The sequence below is a fragment of the Dendrobates tinctorius genome, unplaced genomic scaffold (assembly GCF_039654945.1).
Source record: "Dendrobates tinctorius isolate UK_male_01 unplaced genomic scaffold, ASM3965494v1 ptg000158l, whole genome shotgun sequence".
Lineage (NCBI taxonomy): Eukaryota > Metazoa > Chordata > Amphibia > Anura > Dendrobatidae > Dendrobates > Dendrobates tinctorius.
The window spans coordinates 8,052,042-8,079,038 of record NW_027361825.1 but is presented as its reverse complement, the minus strand read 5'-3'; the positions used below and the strand labels follow the sequence as shown (position 1 = coordinate 8,079,038).

Genomic DNA, 26,997 nt, shown 5'->3' with positions numbered 1-26,997 from the left:
AAACTCTTCAGTTTGGCGGTTAAATCTGCTGCGTCTCTGTGAGAGCGTGGAAGAGCTGCTAAATAGTGATCAACTCTGCCCCATAAATGTTCAAGGTTATCATGGAACTCGTCTCTAGTAATCTCAAAGTTCTCTCTGGCGTTTTGTATCGACCTGGTTACACGTTTGGGTCGTACATCTTGCTCTGCAGTAAGTGCGGACTCTGCTCCTGCAGCATCTATGGTGTCAGGAACCTGATGTGCTTCACTTGCAGATGGGTCCACGGTGCCTTTTGTGGACATGTTTTAGCTACGATGGTGGACGATTAAGACTTGCTAGCAGACAATGCATATACACACAGACAACTGTAGACTTAGGTCTCTTGTTACTATTCTGCCACCGATATACATGGATGAGATGTGTCTGAGGGATGTGATCACGAATCTCTATATAAACAACGGCGGATAGCGTTACTCGCCAGCCTATGCTCCCAATCCCTGTCAGCGGCACGTGGTGGTCTGGAAGGATGATGCAGTGATGAATTCAACAGGCTTTATTTACAGTACCTTGATGAGATGAGATGTCAAGGAAGATTAAGAAATGGAGATGAGGTAGGAGTGAGGACTATAGGTTAGAGCTGTTATAGAAGCACCAGATTAGAGATGATAGGAGCTCCAGGTTGGAGGTAACAAGAGAATCCTTTCTCCAGCTCTGCAGCGCATGTGTGTTACAAGATGGCCCGGAGTACAAAAACAGGAAACAGAATGAAAAAGATAGGAGGAGCTATAGACAGAAAGGTATTATGGGAAAGTACCCTAACAAAATATTACAGTGTAATACAGCAATGGCCAGTAGATGGCAGCAAAGTATAACAAATACAATAGATGATAAACTAAGTATATACCATTACATAAATGTCCATGAATGGCTGAAAGTCTAACAGAATAAGCTGAAACAGCACAAATAGGAAGGTACAGTATGCCCTTCTGTGACTACAAAAATGATGCACTACTACTAGTGTTGAGCGATACCGTCCGATACTTAAAAGTATCGTATCGGATGGTATCGGCCGATCTAAAAAAAATATCGGGTATCGCCGATTCCGATACCGGAAGTCCCATTCAAGTCTATGGGACTTCCGGTATCGGAATAAGAAAAACCCTATTTTTGCCTTGTACAGCCTCTCTGGGGTCTGTACGGGCCTTTCGGGGGGCTGTGCCGGCCTGCCGGGTGGTCTGTGCCGGCCTGCCGGTGGTCTGTGCAGGCCTGCCGGGGGGCTGTGCCGGCCTGCCGGGGGGCTGTGCAGGCTCCGGGGGTCTGTGCAGGCATCGTCCGATGGGACTACAAGTCCCATCGGGCGATGCCTGCTACCATGACAGTGATTGACACATTAGCCAATGATGGGACAGTAGTAGTCCCATCATCCGGCTAATGTGTTGAATGTAAAAAAAAAAAAAAAAAATTACATGCTACATACATACAACATGCATACTACATATATACTACATGTAACATGCATACTACATACATGCTACATACTACATACATACTACATACATAATACATATATACTACATGCATGCAACATACATACAACATATATACTACATGCATGCAACATGCATACTACATATATACTATATATACTACATGTAACATACATACTACATATATACTACATGCTACATACATGCTACATACTACATACATGCTACATACATACTACATGCATGCAACATACATACAACATATATACTACATGCATACTACATATATACTATATATACTACATGTAACATACTACATACATAATACATATATACTACATGCATGCAACATACATACAACATATATACTACATGCATGAAACATGCATACTACATATATACTATATATACTACATGTAACATACATACTACATATATACTACATGCTACATACATGCAACATACATACTACATACATGCTGCATACATACTACATACATAATACATATATACTACATGCATGCAACATACATACAACATATATACTACATGCATGCAACATGCATACTACATATATACTATATATGCTACATGTAACATACATACTACATATATACTACATGCTACATACTACATACATGCTACATACATACTACATGCATGCAACATACATACAACATATATACTACATGCATACTACATATATACTATATATACTACATGTAACATACATACTACATATATACTACATGTTACATACATGCAACATACATACTACATACATGCTACATACATACTACATACATAATACATACATACTACATGCATGCAACATACATACAACATATATACTACATGCATGCAACATGCATACTACATATATACTATATATACTACATGTAACATACATACTACATATATACTACATGCTACATACATGCAACATACATACTACATACATGCTACATACATACTACATACATAATACATATATACTACATGCATGCAACATACATACAACATATATACTACATGCATGCAACATGCATACTACATATATACTATATATACTACATGTAACATACATACTACATATATACTACATGCTACATACATGCAACATACACACTACATGCTACATACATGCAACATACATACTACATACATGCTACATACACACACTACATGCTACATACATACTACATACATGCTACATACTACATACATGCTACATACATACTACATATATACCACATGCATACTACATATATACTACATGCATGCAGCATACATATATACTACATACAATATATACATATAGACATACAGTACATATAAAATAGAGTACATACTCACCGTCACTTGTCACTTTGATCCCCGAAGCCATTGTCCCCTTGAGGAATAAATATCAAAATAAAAAAACACCAATATACTTACCCCGATCCGCAGAAGTCCACGAGGGTCCCACGTCCATCTTGCGTGGAGAACAGCAGCATCAGCTGATGCTACCGTTCTCTACCAGCTCCAGGAATACAATGACGGAAGTTAGGTATCCTTCTGCACTGTATTCCTCCACCACTGTAAAAAAAAGTCCCTAGTCTCACTTTATACCATTGCTGCATGGGAATTTCCCACGCAGCAATGGCATAAAGTGAGACTAGGGACTTTTTTTTTTTAAAGTGGTGGAGGAATACAGTGCGGAAGGATACCTACCTATTGTATTCCTGGAGCTGGTAGAGAACGGTAGCATCAGCTGATGCTGCTGTTCTCCACGCAAGATGGACGTGGGACCCTCGTGGACTTCTGCGGATCGGGGTAAGTATATTGGTGTTTTTTTATTTTGATATTTATTCCTCAAGGGGACAATGGCTTCGGGGATCAAAGTGACAAGTGACGGTGAGTATGTACTCTATGTTATATGTACTGTAAGTCTATATGTATGTATTGTATGTAGTATATATGTATGTTGCATGCATGTAGTATATATGTAGTATGCATGTTGCATGCATGTGGTATATATGTAGTATGCATGTAGCATGTATGTAGTATGTAGCATGTATGTAGCATGTATGTTGCATGTATGTAGCATGTAGTGTGTATGTATGTTGCATGTATGTAGTATGTATGTTGCATGTATGTAGCATGTAGTGTGTATGTTGCATGTATGTAGCATGTAGTATATATGTAGTATGTATGTTACATGTAGTATATATAGTATATATGTAGTATGCATGTTTCATGCATGTAGTATATATGTTGTATGTATGTTGCATGCATGTAGTATATATGTATTATGTATGTAGTATGTATGTAGTATGTATGTTGCATGTATGTAGCATGTAGTATATATGTAGTATGTATGTTACATGTAGTATATATAGTATATATGTAGTATACATGTAGTATATATGTTGTATGTATGTTGCATGCATGTAGTATGTATGTAGTATGTAGCATGTATGTAGCATGTAGTATATATGTAGTATGTATGTTACATGTAGTATATATAGTATATATGTAGTATGCATGTTGCATGCATGTAGTATATATGTTGTATGTATGTTGCATGCATGTAGTATATATGTATTATGTATGTAGTATGTATGTAGCATGTATGTAGCATGCATGTAGTATGTAGCATGTATGTAGTATGCATGTTGCATGTAGTATGTATGTTACATGTAGTATATATGTAGTATGCATGTTGTATGTATGTAGCATGTAAATTTTTTTTTTTTTTTTTTTACATTCAACACATTAGCCGGATGATGGGACTACTACTGTCCCATCATTGGCTAATGTGTCAATCACTGTCATGGTAGCAGGCATCGCCCGATGGGACTTGTAGTCCAATCGGACGATGCCTGCACAGACCCCCGGAGCCTGCACAGACCACCGGCAGGCCGGCACAGCCCCCCGGAGCCTGCACAGACCACCGGCAGGCCGGCACAGCCCCCCGGCAGGCCGGCACAGACCACCGGAGCCTGTACAGACCACCGGCAGGCCGGCACATCCCCCCCGGCAGGCCGGCACAGACCCCCGGAGCCTGCACAGACCACCGGCAGGCCGGCTCAGACCCCCGGAGCCTGCACAGACCACCGGCAGGCCGGCACAGACCCCCGGACAGTCGGCACAGCCCCCCCGAAGGCCCGAACTGATGGCGCATCATGATGCGCACAGACAGCGCATCATGATGACGTCATTTCGGCAGCCAATCAGAGCCACAAAAGTGGCTCATTGCATTTTGGACTTCCGATTCCGGTATCCGATACGAAAAAAGTATCGGTACTCGGTATCGGAATTCCGATACGGCAAATATCGGCCGATACTTGCGGTACCGGAAAGCTCAACACTAACTACTACCCTACCGCCTCCACCAAATATTTTCTTTTTTAGGGTATGGTCCAATTATGACTTCTGCTTCAGGGACACATGATTTCCATGTACCCCTCTGTCTATCTACTATGTAGTATCACGTACTTACAACAGTAACTGGGTAGAGTAAGTAATAACTGTTCAACAAAGTTACATATCATCATTACCTATGTTGGGCATGTCACTGTCAATGTCACATTTGCTATGTGTCCATTGCCCATCATCATATTCTCATTGTTGATTGGAATGAAATAACAATTTTTTTTTTTTTTCTGGGTTTAGGCACTACTACTACTCCACAAAGCCCAACAACAAAAACCATGCCACCTACTAAGACAGAACGCCCAACAACTACAACCATGACACCTACTGCTAATGGTACGTTACTTAACTTGCTAAACTTACAAAGGGTATTGGCTCTTCAGCCTCACTATCTGGCTTCTTTCCAATGGAAGAGGTTCTCCACCAAAAATGATTTTTTGCTAACTCAAACACAGGCACCCGAAACTATCAACTTGCTTTTCCTAATCACCTCTTTCCTTTCCTAGATTCACCACAAAATGGCTGCTGTATTTCCTACTTCTGCTTTTATACAGGTTGTGATAGTCCCTCCTGATTGGCTGTGTTATACCATGTAATGCGATATCTGTGAGACATTATGGGAAAACCAACCCAGCTGTGCCCGAGGTCTTTTGATCCATTTCTGGCTGATGCATTCTTCTGTAATATGTGAAATGTTTGTGACCAATTTAATTCGTTCAGCAAATCCCAAATTGTTTGAATTCGCCTGGTTCAATAAATTTCACAAATGTTTATAGGAATTCAATATGCATCACATCGATTAACTAATCTCTACTGATAAAACCTTTATATCTGCCAAAAGCCACTCTTGTTGAGAAGGCACATTAATAACTAGAGTTGAGCGATACCAGCCGATACTTGAAAATATCGGATCGGAATGGATCGGCCGATCTTAAAAAAAAGTATCGGTATCGCCGATTCCGATACCGGAAGTCCCATTCAAGTCTATGGGACTTCCGGTATCGGAATTAGAAATACCCTTTTTTCCCACGTACAGCCTTTCGAGGGTCTGTACGGGCCTTCCGGGGGTCGGTGCCGGCCTGCCGGAGGGCTGTGCCGGCCTGCCGGTTGTCTGTGCCGACTCCCCGGGGGTCTGTGCCGGCTTCGGAGGTCGGTGCCGGCCTGCCTTGGGGCTGTGCTGACTCCCCGGGGGTCTGAGCAGGCTCCGGGGGTCGGTGCCGGCCTGCCGGGGGGCTGTGCCGGCCTGCCGGGGGGCTGTGCAGGCATCGTCCGATGGGACTACAAGTCCCATCGGGCGATGCCTGCTACCATGACGGTGATTGACACATTTGCCAATGATGGGACAGTAGTAGTCCCATCATCCGGCTAATGTGTTGAATGTAAAAAAAAAAAAAAAAAAATTACATACATACTACATAAATACATGCTACATACATACTGCATACATGCTACATACATGCTACATACATACTACATACATGCTACATACTACATACATGCTACATACTACATACATGCTACATACATACTACATACATGCTACATACTACATGCATGCTACATACTACATACATGCTACATACATGCTACATACTACATACATACATGCTACATACATACTACATACATGCTACATACATGCTACATACATGCTACATACATGCTACATACTACATACATGCTACATACTACATACATGCTACATACTACATACATGCTACATACATACTCACCATCACTTGTCACATTGTTCCCCGAAGCCATTGTCGTCTGAGGATTAAAAATTAAAATAACAAACCACAAATATACTCACCCTTGATCCGCAGAATTCCACGTATGTCCCACGACGATTTTGTGTGGAGAACAGCTCCATCAGCTGATGCTGCCGTTCTTTACGAGCGCCAGGAATCCACTGTAAAAAAGGTCCCGAGTCTCACTTTATGGCAAAGTGCCATAAAGTGAGACTAGGGACTTTTTTTTTACAGTGGAGGAGGAATACAGTGCGGAAGGATATCTACCTTCCGTCATTGGATTCCTGGCGCTCGTAGAGAACGGTAGCATCAGCTGATGCTGCTGTTCTCCACACAAAATCGTCGTGGGACATACGTGGAAGTCTGCAGATCAAGGGTGAGTATATTTGTGGTTTGTTATTTTAATTCTTAATCCTCAGACGACAATGGCTTCGGGGAACAATGTGACAAGTGATGGTAAGCATGTACTCTATGTTATATGTACTGTATGTCTATATGTATGTATTGTATGAATATATTGTATGTAGTATATATGTATGTTGCATGTATGTAGTATGTAGCATGTATGTAGTATGTAGCATGTATGTAGCATGTATGTAGTATATATGTAGCATGTATGTAGCATGTAGTATGTATGTAGCATGTATGTAGCATGTATGTGGCATGTAGTATGTATGTAGTATGTATGTAGTATGTATGTAGCATGTAGTATGTATGTAGTATGTATGTAGCATGTATGTAGTATGTATGTAGCATGTATGTAGCATGTAGTATGTATGTAGTATGTATGTAGTATGTATGTAGCATGTATGTTGCATGCATGTAGTATGTATGTAGCATGTATGTAGTATGTAGCATGTATGTAGTATGTAGCATGTATGTAGCATGTATGTAGCATGCGTGTAGCATGTATGTAGTATGTAGCATGTATGTAGTATGTATGTAGCATGTATGTAGCATGTATTATGTATGTAGCATGTATGTAGCATGCATGTAGCATGTATGTAGCATGTATGTAGCATGTAGTATGTATGTAGTATGTATGTAGTATGTATGTAGCATGTATGTAGCATGTATGTTGCATGCATGTAGTATATATGTAGCATGTATGTAGTATGTAGCATGTAGGTAGTATGTAGCATGTATGTAGCATGTATGTAGCATGCGTGTAGCATGTATGTAGTATGTAGCATGTATGTAGCATGTATGTAGTATGTATGTAGCATGTATGTAGCATGTATGTAGCATGTTGTATGTATGTAGTATGTATGTATCATGTATGTAGCATGTATGTAGTATGTATGTAGTATGTATGTAGTATGTATGTAGCACGTATGTAGTATGTAGCATGTATGTAGTATGTATGTAGCATGTATGTAGCATGTAGCATGTATGTAGTATGTATGTAGCATGTATGTAGCATGTATGTAGTATGTATGTAGCATGTATGTATGTATGCAGTATGTATGTAAAAAAATTTTATTTTTTTTTTACATTCAACACATAGGCCGGATGATGGGACTACTACTTTCCCATGATTGGCAAATGTGTCAATCACTGTCATGGTAGCAGGCATCGCCCGATGGGACTTGTAGTCCCATCGGACGATGCCTGCACAGACCCCCGGAGCCTGCACAGCCCCCCGGCAGGCCGGCACCGACCCCCCGAAGCCTGCACAGCCCCCCGGCAGGCCGGTACAGACCACCCGGAAGGCCCGAAGTGACGGCGCATCATGATGCGCACAAACCGCGCATCATGATGACGTCATTTCGGCAGCCAATCAGAGCCACAAAAGTGGTTCTGTTCAATTTGGGACTTCCGATTCCGGTATCCGATATAAAAAAAAAATATCGGAATCGGTATCGGATATCCGATACGGCAAATATCGGCCGATACCCGATACTTGCGGTATCGGAAAGCTCAACACTATTAATAACGTATTGATATCAGTGGGCACCATGATAGGTATCTAATCACACATTAAAGTATACGTCTAATAATGGTTCTAGCCGTGCATTCCACCAAAAATCAAAAATGATGCGAGATTGATGATTCGAAAAACTGGTGGGTTATGTCATATACTAGATTTCTTTAAATAATCGACACCCTCTACAAGTAAGGGCATACCAACATTAAAGACATCTATTCATCTCTTGGAATCCCAGTTGGTCCCATCATGCTTGTTACTACATAGAAAATTGTTGCATGACTCCTCTCTAGAGAAACCAAGTGTGATAAACTGGTCCCAATGGTCATGGGAACGTTGGAGCCCACAGGGAGGTGCAGCAGGATCTGTGTGGGGACTAGACATAGATGGAATACCAGACTTGAGTGACACAAAGTTACATGTCTTACTCTATGTTTAGCATGTGACATCATGTTTGCTATGTGCCCATTGCCCACCACCGATGACCACCACCACATTCTCTTTCACTGGAATACATTTCTTTTCTGGTAACAGACATTACTACTACACAACATCCATCAAATACAACTCTGCCGCCTTCTACCACACAACGCCCAACAACGACAACTATGCCAACTACCACTGAAGGTATGCTACTGAATATTGAACTTACTAAACTTACCAAAAAACAACCCAACGCAGCCAAAACTACCATCCTGCTTTTCCTATTCGCCTCTTTACTTTGCTGCGTTGGAACATTATGTTGATCGTTTATACAGAACAATGATGATAATAATATTCATGTCTTCTAAACATAGGAGATGGTCAGTGCTGGTGCCTTCCTCAACACTGCAGCCCAGAAATGTACTACAGTAATCTATGTCCTCTTATACCGTGTGAATGTCCACGTAAGTAAGATTTACCTCAATATTATGGAGCACATGTGATCACTAGAGATATAAAAATCTTTTGAAATTTGAAGTCACCACCTTTGCCAAATTTTCACAGGAAATTATTTTCACTGCTAATAGAAAGTATGATTTTAAAGCTATATTTGCCCTGAAGAGATGTGTATAGCACACATATGATTTGCATTGAATCCGCTTGGTCATCAATGCTGACAACATCTCTATATGCAGGAGATATAACATGATTCACCACTAGGGCAAGTTTTAGACAATGTGGGGCCCTGGACAAAAGTTTAAAGTGGAGCCCCGAATGCTAACGTGTTTTACCATCACAAAGAAATATTTGGGTTTATCCAGGCCGATATCAAGTGCAATGGACAATACTGAAGTAGTTAGGCGCTTATTTACTGGTCTTTTCACAGAGGCTTACGTAGAATGATGGGCACAGAAGTAGTAGTGTAATCTGCCTCCGTATGGTATTTCTATACTGTCCTCATACACGTTAGCAGGGTGTGCAATGCGACATGTAGCTAAACCCCCTGTCTTCTTTAAGAAAAAGAGGCTGTAAAATTGTAACCTTCTTTTATTGATTGCAGATGTGACAGGAAAGGGTGAAACTATAGGATGCAATAACAGGAGCATTTCAGAATATATAACTGCACAGAGCATAAAATACATATAGTCTGCAATACACAGTAACATGAGGTAATACATAGGTACCAAGAGGTAATACATAGGTTGCATGAGGTAAAGCATAGGTAACATGAGGCAATACATAGGTAACATGAGGCAATACATAGGTACCATGAGGTAATACATAGGTAACATGAGGTAATACATAGGTACCATGAGGTAATACATAGCTGATGATTACCTATTTAATACAACAAACGTTATAAACACAGGATTATAATACCTAGATAGTGCTTACCAACCAAGCTTAGAGCAGGCTGTTTAAGAAACATGAAGAACACAAATTGTGTAGTTTCTCATAAGACATATAGAGGAATAATGGCTGCTGTTCCTCTCACAGTGTCATAAACAAGACTTTGATGTAACAGGAACAATCCCACAATACATTGCAAATTAAACTAGAATCTATGCATTAAACGGCCAGCAGGTGGTGTTGTTACCTTACAATATGAAATATATGAATGTAATACACACAAAAATGACTTTCTAGACAGCAATTATATGGCTGGACAGAACACTCCCCGCTTGACGTCACTATTGTGTTCATTGGACGAGAACAGCAGAACGAGATCCCCTACTGGCCTGAGGAACAATTTGGTCTCGCCTTGTTTTCCTATTTTTACTTCCACCTTATGTACGATTCCATCCTTACTTGGGAATGTCTGGGTAATGAGACCTAATCGCCATTCATTTCTCCGAGACTGACAGTCTTTCATTAGTACTATATCGCCAGGTTGGAAGTTAGGCTTGCTGGTTTGTCACTTTCTCCTCTGTTGCAGCGTAGGCAGGTACTGTTTTTTCCACTTGTCCCAAAAGGCATTGGAGAGACTCTGTACTTGTCTCCATCGACTCCTGTAATGGTCTTTAACATTAATTTCTCCAGGTGGAGAGCAATTAGAGTCGGTCTTCTGCGTAAGCAGCAGGGCTGGGGTGAGAACAGTTGGGTCATCAGGATCACTGGAAATTGGAGTCAACTGTCTGGCGTTTATGATGGCTGACACTTCGGCCATGAATGTTGTCAAGCTTTCGTGTGTCAGTCTTGCAGATCCTTCCTGTAAGAAGATTGAATCGAGGATTCTCCTTGCGACATCTATCATTCTCTCCCATACACCTCCCATGTGTGAAGAATGTGGTGGGTTAAAAGTCCAAGTACACCCATGTACACTTAGGTATATTTCTACGTCCTTCATATCCAAGTTGGAAGACAGTTGCAGTTCTCTTGCTGCTCCGACAAAGTTCGTGCCTCGGTCTGAACGAATATGTTTGACAGGTCACATATCAACAGTCTCGAATTGGTAGTGTTTACCTGAAGTACATGGAGGGATATTTCAACCTGTAAGATAAAAAACAATGCATGCAATGCGACAATAACATATTGTTTAACAAGATAGACAAATCTCTATAACGAGTTCCTGAAGTAATCCAAAGGATAACCCATCTTCGGATTGGAGTAGCCACGCTAGGCCAAACTGTCTCCAACCCATTTGTAATCCAAAGGTCTAAGTTCCTTGAAAGAGTTCCTACTGATTGGATGGATAATCAACCCTCAACTGGTATGAGTAAGATAATGTCTGATAAAGGCCTAATGAAGGATTTGGGGTCACCTTGCTTAGCAACTGTCACTTCTACCTTGCGTACCTTGCCATCGTCACTTGGAAAGGTTTTATATGTAAGGTACATAGGCCATGTGTTTCTTTCCTCCTTCTGGTCTTTCATGAGGACAATATCTCCTACTTGTAAATTTGGCTTTACTTGTTGCCATTTTCTTCATTTTTGGAGAAGTATCAGGTACTCCATCTTCCATCTTTTCCAGAAACAATTAGCCAGATGTTGCACATGCTTCCACCGTTTCTGAGATTTGTCACCAGACACAGAATCTTCATGCGGGTTAGGAACAGTTCCAAGTTTCTGGGTGAGGAGAGTTGCCGGAGTGTGAATAGTAGGAGATTCTGGATCCATAGTTATGGGTACAAGAGGTCTTGAGTTTACTATAGCAGAGACTTCTGCTATGAAAGTGGGCAAGGTCTCGTGAGTGAGTTTTGAAAGATTTGAGTCCATCAGCATAGATTCCAGTATCCGACGAGTAATGCCTATCATTCTTTCCCATGATCCGCCCATATGGGAAGCATGAGGAGGATTGAAGACCCAGGTACAGCCATTGGTTGTCAAGAAGTTCTGAACTGGTGTTGAATTCAGTTGTAGTTCTCGACAGGCACCTACAAAGTTTGCTCCACAATCAGATCTTAATTGTTTTACTGGTCCTCTGATGGGGAAGAATCGTCTTAGGGCATTGATGAAACTGGAGGAATCCATAGACTCTATCACTTCTATGTGTATTGCTCGTACATTCATGCACGTGAACAACACCGCCCAACCTTTACTTTCTGCATGTCCGCCTCTGGTACGACGTGCAGCGACTGCCCATGGGCCAAAAACGTCCAAGCCAACATAGGTAAATGGAGGCTCTGTGCTTGTCCTATCGCCAGGCAAATCAGACATCTGTTGTTGCAGTTTTCCTCTTGTCTTACGACACTGAAAACAATGATGAATTAAATGGGAAATCGGTCTCTTTGCTCCCACAACCCAGAGGCTTGCAGCTCTTAAGGCTCCTTCAGTGAAGTGTCTGCCTTGATGTTTGATTTTTTCATGGTAATGTCATATTAGTAAAGCGGTGATATGGTGATGACCAGGAATGATTAGAGGATTCTTTTCTGCCTCATCCAATTTAGCCTTGTTTAAACCACCATCAACTCTCAATAAACACCTCTCGTCTATTACTGGGTTTAAGTTGACAATGGGGCTGTTTTTAGGAACGTCTTGTTTTTTACGTATACGTTCCAGTTCCTTGTGTAAAACATTCTGCTGCACATTGCATATCAAAAAGAGTTCACTCAGAGCAATGTCTTCTGCAGAGAGGGGCTTATGGCAGATATGCCAACCATGACAATTAGTGTTACTGTCCTTATTGCGATAGCATTGTACAATGTGTACTAACCTTGCAATGGCACGAACCAACCTCGTCCATCTTGAGAAGCGATCAAAACGCCGACAGTCCAAGCCAAACTTCTCCTTGAATTTGGTAATGAAGATGCTGACATCAGGACGGATCTCTGGGTCGACATCTGGATCTTGAAGGTTGAAGCTGTCTTCAACGGCATTCTCTTCGCATTGGTCGTGAAGGAACCCTGGTCCTGTTAACCAAGAAGAGCTTGGGAATGCATCAACAGACACTGGTCTTGTAGCAAGGTCTGCAGGGTTAAGATGGGATGGGACATGCTGCCATTTCTGGGGCTTAGAGGATTTCCTGATTCTTTCCACGCGGTTACTGACATAGACGTAGAAGCATTTCGTCTGGTTATATATGTAGCCCAGAACTACCTTACAGTCTGTGTAGAATTTTGTGTCATCCACGTGAATAGCTAGTTCACTCTGTATGAAGTCTGCAATCTCTATGGCTAGTACAACCACACAGAGCTCGAGTCTGGGTATGGTGTGCTCGGGTTTAGGAGCCAGTTTAGCCTTTCCAAACAGAAATCCAACATGGACTGCATTGTTAGAGACTACAACCTTCAAGTAAGCGACAGTGGCAATAGCTTCAGTGGAAGCATCAGCGAATACATGAATCTCTTTCCTTTGACTCGTAGCCAGGGATGCCGGAGTGTAACAAAGTGGTATGTGGATCTTATCCAAGGCACAGAGATTCTCTCCACGACTTCCACCTTAGTTGTTGGTCCGCAGGAAGTGGTACATCCCAGTTCTTAATGCAATCTGTGAGTTGTCTCAGCAGGAGCTTGCCTTGTATAGTCAGGGGTGCAACAAACCCAAGTGGATCATACAGACTGTTCACCACTGACAGAACCCCGCGCTTAGTAAATGGTTTTCCCGCACCACTAACCTGAAAGCTGAAGGAGTCCTTTAGCAAGTTCCACCTCAGGCCTAGGCTTCTCTGTACTGGTGGATTGTTTCGGCGTAAATTCAAGTCCCTAAATTCTGCGGCATGATCATTAGGGTGAAAGGCCTTCATGACAAAAGCACTATTGGAGGCAATTTTATGCAATCTTAAATGAGCTTTAGAAAGCATACCTTGTGTCCGTTTGAGCAGATCTATGGCTTCTTCTGCTGTGGGCAGGGATTTAAGACCGTCGTCCACGTAGAAGTCCTTTTCAACGAACTGTTGGGCATCCTTCTGCACCATCGGAGGCGATCCTACGCAGGCCGTATGTAGCGACTGCAGGAGAAGGACTGTTTCCGAACACGTGCACCTTCATGCGGTATTCGACCATTTCCTTGCTGGTGTCATTGTCTCGGTGCAATAGAAAACTGAGATAATTTCTGTGATATTGGTGCACGACGAAACAATGGAACATTTGTTCGATATCGGCGGTAATGGTGACCTGTTCCTTTCTGAATCTCATGAGCACTCCCACCAGGTTATTAGTCAGGTTCGGACCAGTGAGGAGAACCTCATTCAGAGATACGCCATCATGTTTGGCGCTTGAATCGAACACCACGCTGATTTGTTTTGGCTTTCTTGGATGATATATTCCAAAGGAAGGTAGATACCAGCATTCTTCATCAGCTTGCAATGGTGGAGCTGGCTCTGCGTGGTCATTGCGAAATATCTTGTCCATAAAGGCTATGAAATGTTCCTTCAGTTCAGGCTTGTTCCTCAATGTTCTCTGCAACGAGATGAATCTAGATAAGGCCTGTTCTCTGTTGGTAGGAAGCCTTGTCCTTGAAGCCTTGAAGGGTAAGGGAGCAACCCAGCGGTCAGATTCGTTTTTGAAGAATCCACTGTCCATCATTTTAAGAAACTCCTTGTCTTCTATGGATAAGGTGACTTTGTTGTCATCTTTTGTTGTGTGAAACACTGTTCTCCCTAAGTCATCACCGTAGGGAGTAGGAATGATGTCAGGCTCTTGGATGCAATCAGAGAACCTTTCTTTCACTTCGTATTGATGAAGGCATGGCTTAAAGTGAGTTGCACGACCATTTTGGAGCACATACGTTTTACAGGCGTTGACTTCGGATGCCTTGTGACTCCTATCCAAACATACATCGCCCACGATTACCCAGCCTAGGTCGAGTCTTTAGGCGTATGGAGCATCATCTGGGCCGTTACATTGTTGTCGCACCTTGTGGACCTTCAGAATGTCCCTCCCGAGTAGGACCAGAATATCAGCATTCATGTCCAGAGGAGGGATTTCTTTAGTCAGGTGCCTCAAGTGGTGATGAAGCGTGGCTTCCGGAGTGGGAATCTCCTCCCTGTTATTAGATATCTGGTCACATTCAATTAGGGTTGGCAAGGGTATAAGCTCGTTTCCCGTGATTGAAGAGACTATGTACCCAGACGCTCTCCTGCCAGAATTCTCAATACGACCAGAGCAGGTTTTGAGGGTGTATGGAGTCGTTTGTCCCTTTATGTTGAAGATCTCAAAGAATTTGGGCCTTGCTAGAGATCTGTTACTTTGCTCATCTATTATGGCATACATTTTGGAGGCCTTGTCGGGTTGTCCTCCTGGATAGACCTTAACCAGACATACCTTGGTACAGCATTTAGGAACAGTCCCTTCTCCACATACCTCAATACATGAGGAGGAAACAGCAGTTGCAGTTGGATCAAGAACTTGTGACTCCCCGCCATGCTTTTGAGCAGGATTGGATGTCGGAGAAGGTTGCGAGTTGTATGGAGCTGGCTTGGAATGCAAGGCTGTGATGTGTTTATTACTGCTACATTCAGTGCACTTAATGGCGGCCTTACAGTCCTTAGTGAGGTGGTCTGAGGAGGCACAACACTTATAACATATCCCAAGCTCCTTGTGGGTATCTTTACGCTCCTGCAAAGTCCTTGCTCTGAATCCACGGCATTCTTTAAGTGGGTGAGGCCTTTTGTGCTTAGGGCACATACGGTTAATGTCCATGACTTTAGGAGCAAAATTATTTGTTTTAGTGGAGGCAGATGTAGTAAGTGGAACATCAGTCTTTCACACGGATACTGTGTTCCTTGAATCTCTACGTTTGGCAATGTTATCTTACCTTGTAGATGATGATGATGCTGGTGGAGTAGGCTCAGTGAAGTCGAAGCTGGGATCATTCTTCTTCCGAGCTTGGTCACTGATGAACCTGGAAAAATGTGAAAAGGGGGAAAGGACACATCATGCTGCCTTTTATACCATGAGCCGTGGTCTGCCCATTTATCCTGAATGCTGTGTGGCAACTTGGACACTATTGGATTAACGCCATGAGCAGTATCTAGGTAGCTTAGTCCTGAGAGACGTGGGTCTAATTTTGCCAATTCTATTTCCTTTAGTTGGTCGCTAAGATCTTCAAGTTTTCTATTGTCCTTGTTAGTTATCTTTGGGAAAGTTTGCAGTCTTTTAAATAAGGCACATTCTATGGCTTCTGAGCTGCCGTAGGTTTGTTCCAGTCTCTCCCAGGCTGCAATAAGACCTGCATCTGAATAGTCAACATGAACTGCCATTAATGTCTTTATGCACTCTGCTGATTCAGGGCCTAACCTGTTAACAAGCAAATCCAGTTGTTCTTTGCCAGTGAGATTAAGGTCTTGGATTACTGCTTGAAAGGTCGATTTCCAGGCTCTATAATTCTCGGCACAATCATCAAACTTCGAGAGCCTAATGTTTATTAACTCCCAGCGAATCATGTATCTGGCGAAGTCAGACTTGTCCGATCTCCCGGTCATTGTTGCAGGATGAACTTGTGTTATCCTTAGGGGATGCAAGTTCTCTGGCTTATATGACTGCGACAAATCAGGACGAAATGATGCGGCAAAAGCGTTAAACTGCGGTTTAGTCCCTATAGGTTCTGCTGGCTGTGGCCTAAATTGTGAGTTAGTACTGGAAGTTACCTTGTCGGCAGTAGGTGGCGACATTTCTTGACTTACGGGCGCATCCGTGTTAGAAACTGGAGGTGGTGCTGGTGCAGATGTTAAATGTCTTAGCACGTAGTTAGATGTGCGATCAGCTGAGTCCTCCATTTCTCCTGGAATAAGGCAATCTGAATTATCTTCTTGTCCCAATGCTTGTTGAAGAACCTTCAGTTTAGCAAGGGCTGTTTCTGCTTTCCTTTCTGCTTGGAGTATTTTTAATTTCCTTTGAGCTTCCATTTTGTTTCTTTGAGCCTCCATCTCATTTCTTTGAGCTTCCATTTGGGATGAGATGTGTCTGAGGGATGTGATCACGAATCTCTATATAAACAATGGTGGATAGCGTTACTCGCCAGCCTGTGCTCCCAATCCCTGTCAGCGGCGCGTAGTGGTCCGGAAGGATGATGCAGTGATGAATTCAGCAGGCTTTATTTACAGTACCTTGATGAGATGAGATGTCAAGGAAGATGAAGAAATGGAGATGAGGTAGGAGTGAGGACTATAGGTTAGAGCTGTTATAGAAGCACCAGATTAGAGATGATAGGAGCTCCAGGTTGGAGGTAACAAGAGAATCCTTTCTCCAGCTCTGCAGTGCATGTGTGTTACAAGATGGCCCGGAGTACAAAAACAGGAAACAGAACGAAAAAGATAGGAGGAGCTATAGACAGAGAGGTATTATGGGAAAGTACCATAACAAAATATTACAGTGTAATACAGCAATGGCCAGTAGATGGCAGCAAAGTATAACAAATACAATAGATGATAAACTAAGTATATACCATTACATAAATGTCCATGTATGGCTGAAAGTCTAACAGAATAAACTGAAACAGCACAAATAGGAAGGTACAGTATGCCCTTCTGTGACTACAAAAATGATGCACTACTACCCTACCGCCTCCACCAAATATTTTCTTTTTTAGCGTATGGTCCAATTAAGACTTCTGCTTCAGGGACCCATGATTTGCATGTACCCCTCTGTCTATCTACTATGTAGTATCACGTACTTACAACAGTAACTGGGTAGAGTAAGTAATAACTGTTCAACAAAGTTACATATCATCATTATTACCTATGTTGGGCATGTCACTGTCCATGTCACATTTGCTATGTGTCCATTGCCCATCATCATATTCTCATTGTTGATTGGAATGAAATAATTTTGTTTTGTTTTTTTTCTGGGTTTAGGCACTACTACTACTCCACAAAGCCCAACAACAAAAACCATGCCACCTACTAAGACAGAACGCCCAACAACTACAACCATGACACCTACTGTTAATGGTATGTTGCTTAACTTACTAAACTTACCAAGGGTATTGGCTCTTCAGCCTCACTATCTGACTTCTTTCCAAAGGAAGAGGTTCTCCACCAAAAATGATTTTTTTTGCTAAATCAAACCCAGGCACCCGAAACTATCAACTTGCTTTTCCTAATCACCTCTTTCCTTTCCTAGATTCACCACAAAATGGCTGCTGTATTTCCTACTTCTGCTATTATACAGGTTGTGATAGTCCCTCCTGATTGGCTGTGTTATACCATGTAATGTGATATCTGTGAGACATTATGGGAAAACCAACCCAGCTGTGTCCGAGGTCTTTTGATCCATCTCTGGCTTTTGCATTCTTCTGTAATATGTGAAATGTTTGTGACCAATTTAATTCATTCAGCAAATCCCAAATTGTTTGAATTTGCCTGGTTCAATAAATTTCACAAATGTTTATAGGAATTCACTATGCATCACATCGATTAACTAAACTCTAGTGATAAAACCTTTATATCTTGTAAAAAAAGCCACTCTTGTTGAGAAGGCACATTAGTAACGTATTGATATCAGTGGGCACCATGATAGGTATCTAATCACACATTAAAGTATACGTCTAATCATGGTTCTAGCTGTGCATTCCACCAAAAATCAAAAATGATGCGAGAGAGATGATTCGAAAAACTGGTGGGTTATGTCATATACTAGATTTCTTTAAATAATCGACATCCTCTACAAGTAAGGACATACCAACATTAAAGACATCTATTCATCTCTTGGAATCCCAGTTGGTCCCATCATGTTTGTTACTACATAGAAAATTGTTGCATGACTCCTCTCTAGAGAAACCAAGTGTGATAGACTGGTCCCAATGGTCATGGGAACGTTGGAGCCCACAGGGAGGTGCAGCAGGATCTGTGTGGGGACTAGACATAGATGGAATACCAGACTTGAGTGACACAAAGTTACATGTCTTACTCTATGTTTAGCATGTGACATCATGTTTGCTATGTGTCCATTGCCCACCACCGATGACCACCACCACATTCTCTTTCACTGGAGTACATTTCTTTTCTGGTAACAGACATTACTACTACACAACATCCATCAACTACAACCCTGCCGCCTTCTACTACACAACGCCCAACACCTACAACTATGCCAACTATCACTGAAAGTATGCTATTGAATATTGAACTTACTAAACTTACCAAAAAACAACCCAACGCAGCCAAAACTACCATCCTGCTTTTCCTATTCGCCTCTTTACTTTGCTGCGTTGGAACATTATGTTGATCGTTTATACAGAACAATGATGATTATAATATTCATGTCTTCTAAACATAGGAGATGGTCAGTGCTGGTGCCTTCCTCAACACTGCAGCCCAGAAATGTACTACAGTAATCTATGTCCTCTTATACCGTGTGAATGTCCACGTAAGTAAGATTTACCTTAATATTATGGAGCACATGTGATCACTAGAGATGTGAAAATCTTTTGAAATTTGAAGTCACCACCTTTGCCAAATTTTCACAGGAAATTATTTTCACTGGAAATTATTTTCACTGCTAAAAGAAAGTATGATTTTAAAGCTACATTTGCCCTGAAGAGATGTGTATAGCACACATATGATTTGCACTGAATCCGCTTGGTCATCAATGCTGACAACATCTCTATATGCAGGAGATATAACATGATTTACCACCAGGGCAAGTTTTAGACAATGTGGGGCCCTGGACAAAAGTTTAAAGTGAGGCCATGAGGTAATACATAGGTACCATGAGGTAATACATAGGTAACAAGAGGTAATACATAGGTACCATGAGGTAATACATAGCTACCATGAAGTAATACATAGGTTCCATGAGGTAATACATAGGTAAGATGAGGTAATACATAGGTACCATGAGGTAATACATAGGTTCCATGAGGTAATACATAGGTAAGATGAGGTAATACATAGGTAAGATGAGGTAATAGATAGGTACCATGAGGTAATACATAGATACCATGAGGTAATACATAGGTACCGTGAGGTAATACATAGGTGCCATGAGGTAATACATAGGTAACATGAGGTAATACATAGGTACCATGAGATAATACATAGGTACCATGAGGTAATACATAGGTACCTGTTATGAATGAGTCACCATAGGAGGCAGACACAAAAATAGAAGCTACGTCCAGAAAACCAGAGAATTGGCAACTATCAGATTGCAGACCCCTGAACCTATCAACACAACTAGCAGTAGCCGTGGGGGGTTCCTACGATGCCCTAGACCCCTCGATCACAGCCGGAGCGCTAAATAGCCTAAAGACAGGAAAGGAAATCTAAACTTCCCCAGAGCAGACCCCAAAGTAAAAGGCAGCCCCCAACATATAATGATGGTGAAGCAAGATGAAAAAACACTCACACAGATAGAAAGATAGGCTGAGCAAACGATGGGGCCCTAGCTAGCTAAACAGAACAGGAAAGGAAGGTTGCTGTCTGCAATCTGCCAAAACCCTATCAAAGACATAAGCCAACAAGCTGATATGAAAAAGACCCTGAAGCAGCTAGGCTTCAAAAACTAAATCAGCACTCAGGTATTTTCAGAAGACAGAGCTAAAGGAATTCAGCACACCCCAGCAGGGAATGGCAGAAATCCAGAAAAACAAAGCAAAACAAAGTCTAAGCACAAATGCAAAAAGCTGAGCAGAAAACTTAGCTTTAGAGGAGCAGGAATTCAGACTGGTCTCCAAGGATCCCACAGAGAAATCACCCGCAGGGCAGAAGGGCGTCGGCAGCCTTATATCCAGTCAGTAACTCCACTCAGCCAGTCATCATCATCAGACTCAGGTGTTTGATAATCAGGCTCACTACCTTTCTTTACCAGAAGAGGGAGTTCCTCGGGCCTCAGTAGTGAAGGGGAAAATGAACTCACAACAGTACCTCCCCCTTGAGGAGGGGTCACCGAACCCTCAACCACGCCACCAGGGCGATCACGGTGAGCCCGATGAAAGGCACGCACCAATCTTTTGGCATGAATATCAGAGGCAGAGACCCAGGAATTATCCTCCTGACCATAACCCTTCCACTTAACCAAATACTGGAGTCTCCGTCTAGCCAGATGGGAATCCAGTACTTTCTCTACCTCATATTCCATGTTACCTTCAACCAATACAGGGTCTGGAGGTGCCACCCCCGGAACAACAGGTTCATCAAACCTCTTCAACAAAGATTTATGGAACACATTATGGATTTTAAATGTGACAGGAAGAGTCAAACGAAAAGAGACCGGATTAATAATCTGCAAAATCTTGTAAGGTCCAATAAATCTAGGCTTAAACTTAGGAGAAGCCACCTTCATAGCAATATTTTTTGATGATAACCACACCATATCACCAACCTTAAACTGGGGACCAATGGTCCTATGTCGGTTGGAAAACCGCTGGGCCTTTTCCTGGGAGAGAGAAAACTTATCCACCACTTGGTCCCAGATCTGGTGCATTCTCTCCACCACAGTGTCAACACCTGGGCAGGCAGAGGGCTCCACCTGCCCTGAAGAAAATCGAGGATGAAACCCAAAGTTACAAAAAAAAGGTGACATCAAAGTGGCAGAACTAGCTCTATTATTTAAAGCAAATTCGGCCAAGGGCAAAAATGAAACCCAATCATCCTGATCAGCAGAAATAAAACATCTCACATATGACTCCAAGGTCTGGTTTGTTCTCTCTGTCTGCCTATTGGTCTGAGGGTGAAAAGCAGAGGAGAAGGACAACTGAATTCCCAGCTTGGAACAGAAAGTTCTCCAAAATCTAGACACAAACTGGACTCCTCTGTCAGATACAATGTTCTCAGGAATCCCGTGCAAGCGAACCACCTGTTGTAAAAACAGGGGCGCCAACTCAGAGGAAGACGGCAACTTAGGGAGTGGTACAAGATGAACCATCTTAGAGAACCTATCACAAATCACCCAAATAACAGTCATCCTTTGAGACAGGCATATCAGAGATGAAATCCATTGAAATATGGGTCCATGGCCTCTTGGGGACAGGCAAAGGCATCAACAACCCACTAGAGCGAGAACACAATTTAGACCGGGAGCACGTCCCACAGGACTGCACAAAATTCCTGACATCACGAGACAAGGAGGGCCACCAAAAAGACCGACTCACCAGATCTCTAGTACCAAAAATTCCTGGATGACCAGCCAAAGCAGAGCAATGAACTTCAGACATCACTCTCTTCTTCCACTGGTCAGGAACATACAACTTTCCACTGGGACAACGCTCAGGTTTGTCCTCCTGGAACTCTTCCAGAGCACGTCTCAAATCGGGCGAGATGGCAGAAAGAACTACCCCTTCGCCTAAGATGGTAGCAGGCTTGGTCACCACAGGAGAATCAGCAAAGAAGCTCCTAGAGAGGGCGTCTGCCTTGACATTCTTAGTTCCAGGAAGAAAAGAAACCACAAAATCAAAACGTGTAAAAAACAAGGCCCACCTAGCCTGTCTAGGGTTCAAGCGCTTAGCCGACTCTAGGTAAATCAAATTCTTGTGGTCAGTGAGGACCACGACTTGATGCTTAGCTCCCTCCAACCAATGTCTCCACTCCTCAAATGCCCATTTCATGGCCAACAGTTCCCGATTCCCCACATCATAGTTACGTTCAGATGAAGAGAACTTTCGGGAAAAGAAAGCACAGGGATTCATTTTAGATGTTACAGGATCCTTTTGGGACAAAACAGCTCCTGCACCAATCTCAGAAGCATCCACCTCTACCTGGAACGGAAGTGAGACATCAGGTTGCCGCAAAACCGGGACGGAGGTGAATCTTCGCTTCAGCTCCTGAAAGGAAGAAACAGCCTGCAGAGACCAATTTAACACATCAGCACCCTTCTTAGTCAAATCAGTCAATGGCTTGGCAATACTAGAAAATTTTGCTATAAATTTCCGATAAAAATTAGCAAAACCCAAAAACTTCTGGAGGGCCTTCAAAGAAGTGGGCTGAACCCAATCGTAAATGGCCTGTACCTTGGCCGGGTCCATTTCAATAGTTGACGGGGACAAAATAAATCCTAAAAAATAAATCCTCTGTACTCCAAAAAGGCATTTAGATCCTTTGACATACAGGGAATTCTCCCTCAAGATCCGGAACACAGTCCGAATATGTTCCACATGAGAATCCCAATCCTTGGAGAAGATCAAAATATCATCCAGATAGATAATCAAAAATTTATCGACAAAATCTCGGAAAATATCGTTCATGAAGCACTGGAAGACAGAAGGGGCATTAGTGAGCCCAAAAGGCATCACCAGGTACTCAAAATGTACCTCCGGAGTATTAAACGCTGTCTTCCATTCATCCCCATGCTTAATGCGAATAAGATTATACGCCCTCCAGAGGTCAAGCTTGGTAAACCAGCAAGCACCTTTAACTCTGGAGAATAGATCAGAAATCAGGGGTAACGGATACTGATATTTAACAGTAATTTTGTTGAGGGCACGATAATCAATACAAGGTCTTAATGATCCATCCTTTTTGGCTACAAAAAAAAAAACCGGCATCTAAGGGTGACGAGGATGGTCTAATATGACCCTTCTCCAACGACTCCTTAATATAGGATCGCATAGCCTCGTGCTCGGGTACAGATAAATTGAAGAGCCGACCCTTGGGAAATTTACACCCCGGGCTCAGTTCAATTGCACAGTCATAACTCCTATGAGGAGGCAGAGACGCAGACTCATTCTCACTAAATACATCATAAAAGTCCGCCAAATAATCAGGAACATCATGCGACTGAGGAGAGGTGGAAAACACCGGAGCCTCACTAAAGGCACACCGAAAACCCCAACTCACCACAGACACAGATTTCCAATCCAAAACTGGATTATAAATTTGTAACCAGGGAAACCCCAGAACAATAGTATCATGCAGATTATGCAACACCAAAAATCTGCAATTTTCTTGATGGTCTGGGGCGACCCGCATTACCACCTGGGTCCAAAACTGAGGTTTATTTTTAGCCAAAGGAGTAGCATCAATCCCCCTCAAAGGGATAGGCGTCTGCAGAGGTGTCATCGGAAATCCACAACGTTTAGCAAAATCCAAGTCCATTAGGTTTAGGGCTGCTCCCGAATCCACAAAAGCCTTGGCGGAAAATGTGGACAGGGAGCAGATCAGAGTAATAGCCAGAAGAAACTTAGGTTGAACACCACCAACAGAAAACGTGTGTGCAAAGCGTTTCTCTTGTTTAGGACAGACAGAAATAATATGCGAGGCATCTCCACAGAAAAAACACAACTTATTACGCCTTCTGAACTCCTGACGCTGCTCTCTGGAAAAAACTCTATCACATTGCATAGGTTCAGACATTTGTTCAACAGGTGGCAACACCTCTCGTGCAGCTTTGCGTTCGCGCAAACGCCGATCAACCTGAATAGCTAATGACATAGAATCGTCAAGACCAGAGGGAACAGGAAATCCCACCATAGTATCCTTTATGGCTTCTGACAACCCCTTCCGAAAGAGAGCAGCCAAGGCATTATCATTCCAGGTAGTAAGTACTGCCCACTTTCGGAATTTTTGACAGTACAATTCTGCAGAATCACGACCCTGGTTCAATGCCAGCAGGGTCTTTTCAGCCTGATCAATGGCATTAGGTTCATCATACAACAACCCCAAGGCCTGAAAAAATGCGTTCACATTAGTCAGAATAGGATCATCTGGTTTCAAAGAAAACGCCCAATCCTGGGGATCGCCACGCAGCAAAGAGATGACAATTTTAACCTGCTGCGCGGAGCTCCCTGACGAGTTAGGCTTCAAGGCAAAAAATAATTTTCAATTATTTTTGAAATTCAAAAATTTAGACCGATCCCCAAAAAATACATCAGGTGTAGGAATCTTTGGTTCAGCAGCATGTGAATGAGCAAGGTAGGCGGAAATTCCCCGCACTTCCGCAGCGAGCTGCTCCACACAATCAGACAATTGCTTTATCTCCATTGAGAGAAAAAAAAATTCCCCCTATGGCCTCAGAGATATAGAGGAAAAAATATACACACTTTTTTTTTTTTTACAATTCTTTCCTGCTATTGAGTACCCTAGGATCTGCGGTATGGCGGGTGATTCTGTTATGAATGAGTCACCGTAGGAGGCAGACACAAAAATAGAAGCTACGTCCAGAAAACCAGAGAATTGGCAACTATCAGATTGCAGACCCCCTGAACCTATCAACACAACTAGCAGAAGCCGTGGGGGGTTCCTACGATGCCCTAGACCGCTCAATCACAGCCGGAGCACTAAATAGCCTAAAGACAGAAAAGGAAATCTAAACTGCCCCAGAGCAGACCCCAAAGTAAAAGGCAGCCCCCAACATATAATGACGGTGAAGCAAGATGAAAAAACACTCACACAGATAGAAAGATAGGCTGAGCAAACGATGGGGCCCAAGCTAGCAAAAAAAAAAAAAGGAAAGGAAGGTTGCTGTCTGCAATCTGCCAAAATCCTATCAAAGACATAAGCCAACAAGCTGATATGAAAAAGACCCTGAAGCAGCTAGGCTTCAAAAACTAAATCAGCACTCAGGTATTTTCAGAAGACAGAGCTAAAGGAATTCAGCACACCCCAGCAGGGAATGGCAGAAATCCAGAGAAACAAAGCAAAACAAAGTCTAAGCACAAATGCAAAAAGCTGAGCAGAAAACTTAGCTTTAGAGGAGCAGGAATTCAGACTGGTCTCCAAGGATCCCACAGAGAAATCACCCGCAGGGCAGAAGGGCATCAGCAGCCTTATATCCAGTCAGTAACTCCACTCAGCCAGTCATCATCATCAGACTCAGGTGTTTGATAATCAGGCTCACTAACTTTCTTTACCAGAAGAGGGAGTTACTCGGGCCTCAGTAGTGAAGGGGAAAATGAACTCACAACAGGTACCATGAATTAATACATTGGTTCCATGAGGTAATACATAGGTAAGATGAGGTAATAAATAGGTATCATGAGGTAATATATAGGTACCATGAGGTAATACATAGGTACCATGAGGTAATACATAGGTAACATGAGGTAATACATAGGTAACATGAGGTAATACATAGCTGATGATTACCTATTTAATACAACAAACGTTATAAACACAGGATTATAGCACCTAGATAGTGCTTACCAACTATGCTTAGAGCAGGCTGTTTAAGAAGCATGAAGAACACGAATGGTGTAGTTTCTCATAAGACATATAGAGGAATAATGGCTGCTGTTCCCCTCACAGTGTCATAAACAAGACTATGATGTAACAGGAACAATCCCACAAAACATTGCAAATTAAACTAGAATCTATGCCTTAAACGGCCAGCAGGTGGTGCTGTTACCTTACAGTATGAAATATATGAAGGATTAATACACACAAAAATGACTTTCTAGACAGCAATTATATGGCTGGACAGAACACTCCCCGCTTGACGTCAGCCGACATCACTATTGTGTTTATTGGACGAGAACAACAGAATGAGTTCCCCTACTGGCCTGAGGAACAATTTGGTCTCGCCTTGTTTTCCTATTTATACTTCCACCTTACGTACGATTCCATCCTTACTTGGGAATGTTTGAGCAGATCTATGGCTTCTTCCGCTGTGTGCAGGGATTTAAAACCGTCGTCCCCGTAGAAGTCCTTTTCAACAAACTGTTGGGCATCCTTCCCAAACTCTGCTGTGCCATCAGAGGCAGTC

At 42.4% G+C, this 26,997-nt stretch overlaps 2 protein-coding genes across 6 annotated transcripts in view; both read left to right on the top strand.

The window, feature by feature from the left end:
- The window catches only part of LOC141051811 (uncharacterized), a 646,796-nt gene that overhangs the window by 380,324 nt on the left and 239,475 nt on the right, over positions 1-26,997 (top strand). The gene's annotated exons all lie outside the window — the stretch shown is intronic.
- LOC141052156 (uncharacterized) overlaps positions 1-26,997 on the top strand; it is a 155,139-nt gene that overhangs the window by 113,974 nt on the left and 14,168 nt on the right. The window contains exons 9-12 of the mRNA XM_073549387.1: positions 5,124-5,219; positions 9,359-9,448; positions 18,216-18,311; positions 19,639-19,728. Coding sequence (XP_073405488.1) covers positions 5,124-5,219; positions 9,359-9,448; positions 18,216-18,311; positions 19,639-19,728 — 372 coding nt within the window. The remainder of the gene's footprint in view (positions 1-5,123; positions 5,220-9,358; positions 9,449-18,215; positions 18,312-19,638; positions 19,729-26,997) is intronic.